Below are 11,110 nucleotides of genomic sequence, written 5' to 3' on the forward strand. Positions count from 1 at the left end.
AGGGGGTGGGCCGCCTCCTTCCCTGGCTGATCTGAGAACACACTGGCCTGGGCTGTGAGCTCTGGCTGGGTCCGCCCAGCCTGCAGCACCAACCTCCACAGTTCCTTCCATCCGTCCTTCTGTTGCTGTTACTGTGGTCTTCCTCCCTCAGGTGTGGCTGACCAGCTACAGACGAACTATGCCAGTGACCTGAGAAGTATTCTTAAAACACTGTTTGAGGTCATGGCCACCAAGCCTGAAACAGACGACAAGGAAAAGTTGAGGAAGGGTGAGTGCCCACTCAGGACGGGCTCTGAGGCCTGCACTGGTGGCCATGTCCCTGCCCACAGGGAGGGGGTGGTCAGAAATCTATACCTTCTGGCCCTGGGCAAGCAATCATTGAGCCCAGGGTCCCATGACCTCCGCACTCCAAATGTGCCAGGCTGCCCTGCCTGCTTGGGAAGCCAAGGGGCACAGCAGCAGGCCCAGGAAGTGCCCAGATGGGCTGCCTGCCCAGGAAGACACTCCACCCCTGCAAATGAGCAGATGGGCAAGGGCCCCTGGCTCGTGCCCACAGCCCTGGCTACTGTCCCCTGCACGTGTGGCAGCAAGGTGACTTCACTTCTGGCTCTGATGGAGGCTGGGAGAGCCCAAACCCTCCCTCTTGAGGATGAGACTCAGCTGTGGTGCCGCGTCACTTCTACCGAATGCTGCCTCTCAGAGCAGCTCGAGGCAGCCCTCCCCGAACCCACCTCCCTATGGGGGTGGAAAGGAGTCCACTGCTGCCCATGAGCTGCTGAGGTGTCACACACGCTGACACAGCACAAGCACACAGGCGGCTCTCACAGTCACATTCACACACAGGCACGTGCACACGCATGTGCACACATGTACTCATGCATACCCACACCATGCACACACACGTACACCCATGTGCACATACGCTTCCACTCACATGTGCACACATGTACTCATGCATACCCACACCCATGCACACACATACCCACATGCACACACGCACACATGTGCACATACGCTCCCACCCACACGTGCACACATGTACTCATGCACACACCCACACACACACAGGCACAGATGTGCACACATGCTCCCACTCACATGTACTCATGCATACCCATGCCCATGCACACACACCCATGCACACCCACGCACACATGTGCACATGCGCTCCCACTCACACGTGCACACGTACTCATGTATACCCACACCCATGCACACACACTCACACACACGCACACATGGGCACATATGCTCCCACTCACACGTGCACACATGTACTCATGTACACACCCACACACGCACAGATGTGCACATACGCTCCCCCTCACATGTGCACATGTACTCATGCATACCCACGCCCATGCACACACACCCATGCACACCCACGCACACATGTGCACATACGCTCCCACTCACACAGTTCACACATTATCTAGGAGGGAGAAGGCGTCAGGGCAGGGACTGGTTAGGCACAGGGAGGGATCCAGGGCAGGAAAGGGGGCTAAGCCCCTGCTCGCCATGCCCGGTGCTCTGGTGCTGAGCGGAGGCACTTTTCCAGCAGAGCCGCCCCTCACCACAGGGGCTTCTGCTCGTGGGTGTCCGGGCACATGGGGCAGCCCGCCTGGTCCTGGAGCCCTGGCCCAGCAGGGCATACCCTTGCCAGCAGGGAGGAGCCCGTGTGCCGAGCCAGCTCTGCCTTGCAGCATCCACACCGCCAGGCTGCATTCTACCAGGGAGGTTGGCAGGGCTGCCTTCTGGAAATCATGATTCAGACACGGCAGGTGACGCCCTGTTCTGCGCACAGAGGTTGTGAGCTGGAGTCCTGGCCACACATGTGCCATGCAGGGGCCCCAGGGCTGGATGCCCCTATCAGGGGCAGCAGCCACAGGCTTCTGGGCCCCCATGCTATGCAAAGGAGAGGCCGCTGCTCAGGAAGACCCCCAGCCAGGATCAGCGCCCACCCTGCTGTGGTGCCACCTGCCATGAGACTGCCAGTGGGCTTGGGGAGCTGCCCCACTGCTGGAAGCCCCCAGCTGTGCCCAGCAGGTGCAGGTGACCCGGCATCGATTCCCCGCCTCCCTCACCACACCCCGACGACCCCTCCTTCTCCACCAGTCACCCAGACTCTGCGGAGTGCGGCCTTGGAGGACTGTGCACTGTGCCAGGAGACCCTGTCATCCTCTGAACTGGCAGCCAAGACCCGCGACGGGGACTTCGAAGGTGTGTGGGAGACTCTGGGCCAGGACACTGCACTAGACACCAGTGAGGGCTGTAGGAGCCAGGGGAGCCTTCCTCCTGGGGGAGGGGCTGCAGGCCACCCGGTCTGGGCATGTGGGAGCTGGGAGACCACCCCTGGGAGGCTGGCTGGAGGCCAGGCAGCTTGGCAGTCTGGGAAGGAGGGCCCAGGGCGGGTTGAGGGTCCCGGCCCAGCCCACCTGCCCCTGCCATTGCTGATGTGACGCTGCTGTTGTTGTGACAGACCCCCCGGAGTGGGTGCCAGATGAGGCCTGTGGCTTCTGCATGGCGTGCAAAGCGCCCTTCACCGTCATCCGCCGGAAGCACCACTGCCGCAGCTGTGGGAAGGTGGGTGCGGCCGCACGCACGGAGGGTCCCCCAGCATCCAAGGGCTTCCACGGACACAGCCTGAGGTCTGGAAGTCAAGACCGATGCCCAAGGCGGCCGGCGAGGCTTGTGGGGTCTTGTGCAGAGGCTCCTGGAGGTCCTGGGCCCTGCTCTGACTCTAGGCATTTGAGCACGGGGACCTGGATGGTGCCCATGTCCAGTCCCAGCTGCTGCAGAGCCAGCCACAGGGAGGGGACAGTGAGTGTGAACAGGAGGCTGCAGCAGCCTTGGTGCAGGATGTGGGCCCCTCATAGAGCCCAGCCTCCTGAAAGTCACAACCCCTGGCACCCAGGGCTGGGCAGTCCCCACCCACCAACGCGGCCTGAGCTGGGTGGGCAGGTGTGTGGGAGGGTGAGGAGTCAGCGTGGGTGGGGCTGGCCTGCTGCAGACCCTCACTGCCCCAACCCCATTCCAGATCTTCTGCTCGCGCTGCTCCTCGCACTCAGCACCACTGCCCCGCTACGGGCAGGTGAAGCCAGTCCGAGTGTGCACCCACTGCTACATGTTCCACGTCACGCCCTTCTACAGCGACAAGGCCGGCCTGTGACGTGGCGCCAGGGGCAGCCCCAACCCACCCGGGCCAGGAACCCCCAGGAAGGTGGGGCCACGCTGCAGGCGATCTCACTGAGTCTCATGAGGCTGCTGCCCCTGCTGCTGCAGGGCCGCCCAGACCTCTAGAACATCCAGAGCCTCTGTCTCGCCCATCCTGGCCTCCCCGCAGGGACCCCGGGCCAGCTGCAGGGGCCAACAGGAGGTCAGCTTTGCCCAGCAGGGGACCCGGAGGAGCCTGGTAGCTGCCTCAGGGCAGGGTGCCTGGCGGAGAAGGGCTGGGCCCTCCCACTGGTCCCTCGGAGCTCCGCTGGGGCTGTGGGAATCGGGGTGGGTGACAGAGCTGTACAAGAGTGAGGCCACTCTGCCGCCTCTGCTGTTGTGGTGAATCTGGAAGCCAGAGCAAGGGCCACTCCACAGCCTCTGCGGCACAGCAGGGCTCCCCATGTGCCTCCCAAACCCAAAATGCAGGCTGCCCATTCTCCCCAACAGCTGCCCACCTCGTTCCCCAGCCCTCACCCCTCACCATCCTTCCTCAGGACTTGACAACATGCATCTCATTTCTTCTTGGAGTAGGGAGATGCGGGAAGCTGACCTAGTGGTCCTCTAAGCGGGCAGGGTGCTCCTGGTGTCTGCTCACCACTGTCCCCCTGCTGATGGCGTGGGGGTCTGACCAGGCACTGACACCGCAGGCAGACGTTGCTCGGGGCCTTGGGCCGGGCTTACCAGTCAGCCAGGACGCCTGGGGCCGCCAGCTCGGCCACCACTTCCCCTTCCCTCTGCACCCTCTGGAACCCTGGCCCAATTCCTCAGACCCCAAAGTGGCCTGGGACCCAAGCTGCCGCAGCTGAGTGGCCCCAGCAGACACCTCCTCAGGCTTAAATCTCAGGCTTCACATTGCAATGACGATTGCAGTTTTATTTTTGGAGATGACACACCTACTGCTTCTTTTCTAGGATAAAATCTAATTACTATTTACCGGTGGAGTACACATGCATGGAAACGGCTTCTGTCGGGGGGAGAGTATATAATGGAAGAAATATTATGTACTGAGATTATATTTATTTTCTAAATGCTGTAATTTGAAGCCATTTCCATAAATCTATTTAAGGATTGCACACGCTCTCCTTTCTTCCGTGAATGCGGATCTTTTTTCTCTGTCTGGAAAGCGATGGTGTTGGTGCTAATATGCATTCTCCTCTAAGAAGCTGGAGGCTCCTGGACTCTTAGGACAATTGAAGGGCGGGACTTGGCTCCTGCCAGCCCTCAGGAGCGGTGGCCACCCCCTGCTTCCTGCAGGCTCCTTCCCACCTTCCAGGGCTCTGCCCCCGCGATGCCCGTCCCCACCTGCCCATCTACCTGCCCAGCTCCTCTTCTCGCAGGTGTCTTCAGCTCAGCCCCCTGGCCTGTGGGGGGCAGGGTTAGTGCTCGTGGCCACCCCGACTTGGGGCCTGCCCCACCTGGTGGCCCTGGTTGCAGGGCTGTGCTACTCACACCCAGAGCGGCTGCCTTCTGGAGTGTCCTGGAGAGAACTCGGAAGGATGGCCGCAGCCCGGGTTGCCTCGACAATGGGCCTGTGCCCACGGGCCTCGGGTACCCTGTCCTTTGGAGGTGGGCACTGGTGGGTGGGCAGATACTAGGGGTGCTTTCTCTCTGCCAAGGGAGAAAGTGTTTTGGAATGTGGGGCCCCGTCTGAGCAGTGCTGAGTTATTTGGGAGCAGAGGAGAAGGGACACTGGGGGACTCTGAGATGGACTGCCTGCCCCCACACCCACCCCAGTGGACAGCTGTGCTGCACGGAGCTGCACTGCATCCCTTGGCTCCTCACAGACACCCGTGGTGGCCGCCTTCTGGGCTAAGGCAAGGGGGTCCTCCTCGTCCGCCAGGTCAGCAGTGGCAGAGGGAGCAGTCACCAAGAAGAAGGGTCCTCCCCTCAGAGGTCTGGATGTGGCCTGTGTCCCTGGCAGCCCTCCAGGCCAGCCTTGGCCTGCCTTGTGCAGCAGAGCTGCCCTGCAGGAAAGCCTGGGGCTGCAGGATCCCCCCAAAAAGGGTGACCAACTGTCTTGTTCCCCCAGGAATGAGAGGTTTCCTGGGCTGCGGGACTTTCCATACTAAAGGCAGGACATGTGGTCACCACCCACCCATGGGGCTATTCCCACCCCAAGGGCAGAGCCAGGACCTCGGGGTGAGAGGGGCTGGGCCAAGGCAGAACCAGCTCTGGAAGGCTCTAGAAGGGAAGACTTGTCACCCACCCACAGATGGGGCTGGGGACTGCAGTCTCTGGGTTGGAAGCAGGAGAGTGCCATGGGATCTGGCTGTGGGGTCATCCCCTGTGAGCCTCAGTTTCCCCACCATCACCATCACTGCTGTTGTTTCCTGAGCAGGGCTGTCTCCTCTCCCCACAACAGCCCTTCGAGGGAGCAGCATCGCCGTGTTGTAGATGGGGAAACTGAGGCTCAATACGGTCTGTAAGTGATAGAACTGGGTTGTGGGCATGTAGGAGGGTCTCCAAGAGGCAGACACAGAAGTTCCTGTGATGGGAGGTGCTCCAGGAAGCACTGGCCATGGCCGATGGTGCCTGGATGGTGTCTGGAGACCATTTCCAGGGAAGGCTGCTGCGGAGGCAGGGACGTCCCCACCCCTGAGCACCCGGGTTCCTAGTCCCAGCAGCTGGAGAAAGGCTGGGGCTGCCTGGGCCAGGCCTCCCTGCACTGCCCGGGCTATGCACAGGGCTGGGAGGATCCCCAGAGCTTGCTGTGTCCAAGGGGCTCAGGAGGAAGCCTGGGGCAGAGAGACCATTGCCACACCTGATCTTGGGGAGGTGGAACGAGGTGGGGGAGAAGGGAGAAACCCCACCCTGTCCTGCCCTGCCCACTGCAGGCTAAGACGTCTCCCGAGGCCCTCACCCACCTGCACTGTGGTGGGTCCCCTGCTGCTCATCTGTCTAGTGGCCGTTCCTCAGGCGGCAAGCTCCTCACCCACACTGGCTGTGCTGGTTCCTGGGCCGAGTGGCGATAAGGAGGCCATGAACAAAGGGGCAGGTGGCTCTGGGGAGGCCTGGGGCAAGAATGCAGGGAGGCTCAGAAGTGGTGGGTGTCCTTGCTGGGCCAGGGAGCGGGTCTGAGGCAGGGACCGTCCCCTCCCGTCCTGTGGTCCAGGCCCTGCCCCACCCCCCACCGCAGCTCCTGCTTATCTTCAGGAGTCCTGTTGTTGCCCCTAATGGCCACCAGGGCCCGCCCAACTCCACTGCCTCCTAGAGGCAGCGCAGCCTGAGGTCCTGCCTGTGTTGGGGTCCCCCCACCGTGGCCAGGCACCCTATGTCTGGACAGAGACCCCTGCACAGCCTGACCCAGTGGCCAGGCCCTAGTCCTCAAGGTTCTACACCTGGGAGGAGGGTCCAGAGAGGCCCTGGAGAGTACAGCAATGACCAAGGGCAGGACAGACCATGCCCCCAGTGGTCCTGTTGGAGCTGGACACCTGTACCACCAGGGCTAGGCGGGGAGCTGGCAGAACCCTGGAGAGGCAGCTTTGTGGCATCTGTGCACTGATGCCTCCACCAGCGCCCAGCCCCTGCACTTCCTGCCCTCTGGACTCTGCAGTGGGAGCTCAGGGGAGGCAGGCAGGCCTCAAAGTGCCCACCCATACTACCCCCATGCCCCAGAGTCCTGGAGGTGCTCCCAGGCCCCACAGACCCACCTCCTCCAGGAAACCCTCCCAGATAGCAGCACCCCTACAATTCATGAGAGGAGGACCTGCTCTTCTACCCCAGGCCTCAGGGAAGAAAGGCAGTCCCAGAACCGTAGCAGGACCAGGCAGGGCCTATCCAGCTTCGCTTCAGAGGTTCTGGTCCTTTCAATTTTGGAGGCCACCCCCAGACACCCACAGCGAGTGCCTTGAATCTGCAGCCACAGCCTCTTTCATAAACTTGTTTTCCTCTTGTAAAAGTGTTTGAAAGGAAAATTTACTCCCTTGCTTTTGGAAATTTGGGGCCATAGGAAATTCATTTAATTTATAGTTGTCTGAGTTGTCTGGGGTCATCAGCATGCTGGGAAAACCTTGTAAAGTGACAAAAAAAATGTACCCCACCAATTGTTCACAAATAGAATTATCTTATTTTAAATTTAAAAATAAGGCGGATATTAGGTTATGTAAACATTTAATTACATCTCCATGCATTTTGATTGTGCCGCCGCCTTTTTGTATTCTGGAGAGTGTTTTCCTGAGTATCAAACTTTTTGGAAGGCCCCCAAGAGGCCTGGCCTGGTGCCCGTGGCTGGCCAGCCTGGGCGGCCAAAGCTCCACCCAGATTCTGAGTGAGACTCTGCTACTGACCGGCTGAGACTGGGCAGGCCCTGTCTCCCCTAAGCCCCGTCTCTCTGTGAGCAAGGCCGAGGGGTTGGAGGCTCTTGCTGATTTGGAGCTGATGTTCATATTCTTGGCACTTCCTGGGCACTCCTTAGCCCAGCCCGCTGCTGCGCAGGCCTTTGCATGCATCCTCCATGGCACACCCCAACCACCCAAGAGGCAAGTACCATCACCCCCGATTTTATAGCCCAGGAAACAGGCTCAGGGAGGATAAGTGACAGGACTAGAATCCAGGGTGGCTTCAAGGAGAGGCCCCACAGGACTCCCCCTGGTGCCGGCACAAAACCAGGCCTCTTGGTGCAGGGGAGCCAAGGCCCCGGGGCACTGGGCGCATGCTGAGCTGGTCACAGCTCTCCAGCCCTAACCCGGGCCACCCCACAGACCTAGAACCCGCCACCCCTCAGGGCTGTGGAGATGGGGACTGCGCTGCGGGAGGATTCTGATGGAGTGGAGGCAGGGCAGCCTCCTGCCCAGAATGCTGGGACAGGGGACCTGGGGGCTGCAGGCAGTCCACCCAGTGACAGGAGGCCCAAGGTGGGAGGGGCAGGGCGTCAGTGGCCAAGTTGGGGGGATCAGGACCCGGTCAGCCTGGAAGTGTGGGAAAGAGGCTCTGCAGCTGCCGGGGCCTCACCAACCTTCCCTCCCTGGGTGTGTGAGGGGTGCTCCTTGAGGCTGTGCTGAGACTCAGACACCCCAAGAAGTCGTGTGTGTGTGGCCATGAGGAGTTTGTGGATCCTGAGTCCAGAGGAAGGAAGTTGGGGCCCAGTGGGCACAGGAAGGCCAGGAAGCTATCTTCTGGAGGTCTCTTCGGGGCCAGCCTTAGATACTCTCAGAGATCCTGGGGGTGGGGAGTCAGCCCAGTAGCCTTTCCCAAGCAAAACCAGGAATCCTTTAGTCCTATTCCGTCCTCCACGTGTCCCAAGAGGCAGCACCGCCAGCCCCGTTCACAGCCAGGGAAGCTGAGGCCGTGGCAGCTGGGGCAAGAAAACTCAGGAAATCCAGGCAGCAGAAGACAAGCCTGCCCTGGCCTTCCACCCAAAACCGGGGAAGCCCTTCTGCATTCAGGTCATCCCTTCCCTGGGAGCCCCTGCCTGGGGTGGGCTCGGGTGGGCCATCATGAGGAAAAGGAGACAGTGAGGGTGAACGACTCAGGGAGAATGCAAGGCCAGGTGGGGCCCAGAAGATGGGGCAGGAATGGGATGCACCCTGGGGGTCCCGGAGTGGCATAGAGAGGTCCTCCCAGAGTAGGGTAGGGGGACTGGGCTCCCCATGGAAGGAGGCTGGAGATGTCTGCCCACTCTCTCCTAGCCTTCATTGGTGCATATTGGACAGGTCCTGGCTCCGGAGAAGGGCAGGACTGGGCAGGAGCCTCCTGCAGCAGCCTGTGCCCACAGAAAGCTCCCCGGAGATGCCACACCCTGTGGGGGACCTGCCCTACAGAAGGGGGCATGGCCCATGCCCTGCAGGGCTTGGGTCCAACTGGCTGACCTGAGCCACGTCCTCCCCACTCCTCAACCATCCCTGGGACTCCATGGGCATTGGTGCCTGCCAGCACTGACCCAAGGTGCCTCTGCCCATCTTGGGAAGGACAAGTTGAGACCTGTGGGTGTAGAGACCCTGCCAGCCGCAGGTGGGACCAGCGCCCCTATCCCCCAGGGGCTCCAGACTTCTCCTGGTGGGGCTCCAGGCCCACCTGCAGCCACCTGGGCCAGGCTAACATCACCTCCAGGCCTCTCCTGGCTGCTCCCTCCCCTTCCCTCTCCTCCTGCCCCAGCTGGCTGATGCCTCCAGCACCTCCCTCCCTGGCTGCAGCTCAGCCCTCCGCCATCCATTGCCTCCTGTGGCTTCTCCTCCCAACTCCCCACTCCTTCCTGCTCCCCCAGGCAGTGGTGACCACACTTCCAGGCAAAGTTGAGCCCAGGGACACCAGGGAAGTGTTTGGTCCTCAGTGTGGTGGGGAGGCGAGGGTGATTCCATAAATGGCCTAAATTGAGGCTAGAAATCTCTTAGACTGGGGCAGCCTGCAGGTGCCTCCCCACAGACACACCTGAGCACCTGTGCTGCCCATTGCCATACAGAACAAACCTCTTGACCCATGGCAGGAAGGGGGCATGCACTATGCCCAGCAGGTGCACTTGTACCAGGCCAGGTGTCTGCTTTAGGTGTCGGCAGCAACTCACCGGGCGGCCAAAGCAGGATGGAGCAACTTTGCAAAATGCTGACCCCTAAGTGGAGAGCTGGGGTCCCCAGAGCCCAAACACACCTTGCTCCTCCGCAGACTTGGGCACCTTTCTTTACCATGCACAGCTCTGAGCAGCCCTACAGACTAACCTGGAGGGCCATGGTGCTGAGTTCTTGTGAGGGGCTCTGCCTGGGGCCCTGGAGTGACTGCGGGGCAGGAGCAGGAAGGGCCCCTGCTAACATGAAGGGGGTTGTTTCAATGTCCATGCAGGGCTGTCTCATAGCAGTGTACCAAGTTCCCCACCGGGTCCTGCAGGGCTCTGTGGGAACACATTATTCTGAAGCCCACGCCACAGGCTTACACCCAGCAGGACCAGCCAGGCCAGGATGCTCTGGCCTCTGCATTCCTATAGCCCTGGGTCGTCTGTGGCAGCACCAATCTCCATTCTGCTGAGATTTCCGGGAGACCCTAGCAAATCCCTGAGCCCCTAGTCCCATGTCCTGATCTGCAAGCCGGGCATGCAAAACCCAGGGAGATGATGCACACAAAGCTTTCACGCCGGTCCTGGTGCTGAGGTTTTACATTTTTTGTTGAGTTTCATTGGCAGCAGCAGCCCCTGTGCCCCACTGAGAACTTCTGGAGGGGTCCAGTCACCTTATGCCTCCACACTCTCTAGCATGCAGGGCCTGCCCTTGGCACATCCAGGCCATCAACCTCAAAAATCAGCAAGAAGGGTCGGGCGAGACGGCTCACGCCTGTAATCCCAGAACTTTGGGAGGCCGCGGCGGGCGGATCACGAGGTCAGGAGATCGCAACCATCCATGGTGAAACCGTCTCTTCCAAAAAACAAAAATTAGCTGGGCGTGGTAGCATGCGCCTGTAGTCCCAGCTACTTTGGGAGGCTGAGGCAGGAGAATCGCTTGAACCCGGGAGGCCGAGGTTGCAGTGAACTGAGATCGCGCCACTGCACTCCAGCCTGGGCGACAGAGCCGTCTCAAAAATAAAATAAAATAAAAAATCAGCGAGAGGGTGGGGGGTGCCATGGCCAGCCTGGAGCTGCCAGTCCTGCCACCTCCTGGGCCAGCCTTAGGATCAGGGGTCACTAGGGAGACCCGCCAGCCGGGATTTGATGAAGAGTTCACTCTCATCGTCCCCACTTAGGGCAACTTCCCTCCCTACAAAGAGCGTCGTTGCCAGAGGCCAGCGCCTGCCTCTGGGACCGTCCCTGGCCCTCAGACTAGACACAGAGCACGCAGCCCCCGACTCTGGGGAGCCTCGCGACTCTGGGTGCACGTCTGTGTCCCTTCCCCAGACTTGGGCCCTCCCTCAGCTCCGGCGTCCACTGGGCCATCTGATTAGCCCGCCCGCTCTGGGCCTGTTTCCCCACTGACAC

General features: G+C 60.8%; 1 protein-coding gene across 6 annotated transcripts in view; it reads left to right on the forward strand.

The window, feature by feature from the left end:
* The window catches only part of LOC105483850 (zinc finger FYVE-type containing 28), a 147,526-nt gene extending 143,240 nt beyond the window's left edge, over positions 1-4,286 (forward strand). For all 6 annotated transcript variants that reach the window (XM_011744866.3, XM_011744867.3, XM_071093913.1 and 3 more), the window contains 4 exons: positions 152-268; positions 2,116-2,220; positions 2,480-2,583; positions 3,038-4,286. In XM_011744866.3, the coding sequence (XP_011743168.2) occupies positions 152-268; positions 2,116-2,220; positions 2,480-2,583; positions 3,038-3,169 (458 nt within the window). In that variant the 3' untranslated portion in view covers positions 3,170-4,286. The remainder of the gene's footprint in view (positions 1-151; positions 269-2,115; positions 2,221-2,479; positions 2,584-3,037) is intronic.
* Positions 4,287-11,110: the final 6,824 nt, after the last annotated feature.

Source organism: Macaca nemestrina, chromosome 3 (genome assembly GCF_043159975.1).
Source record: "Macaca nemestrina isolate mMacNem1 chromosome 3, mMacNem.hap1, whole genome shotgun sequence".
Taxonomy (NCBI): Eukaryota; Metazoa; Chordata; class Mammalia; order Primates; family Cercopithecidae; genus Macaca; species Macaca nemestrina.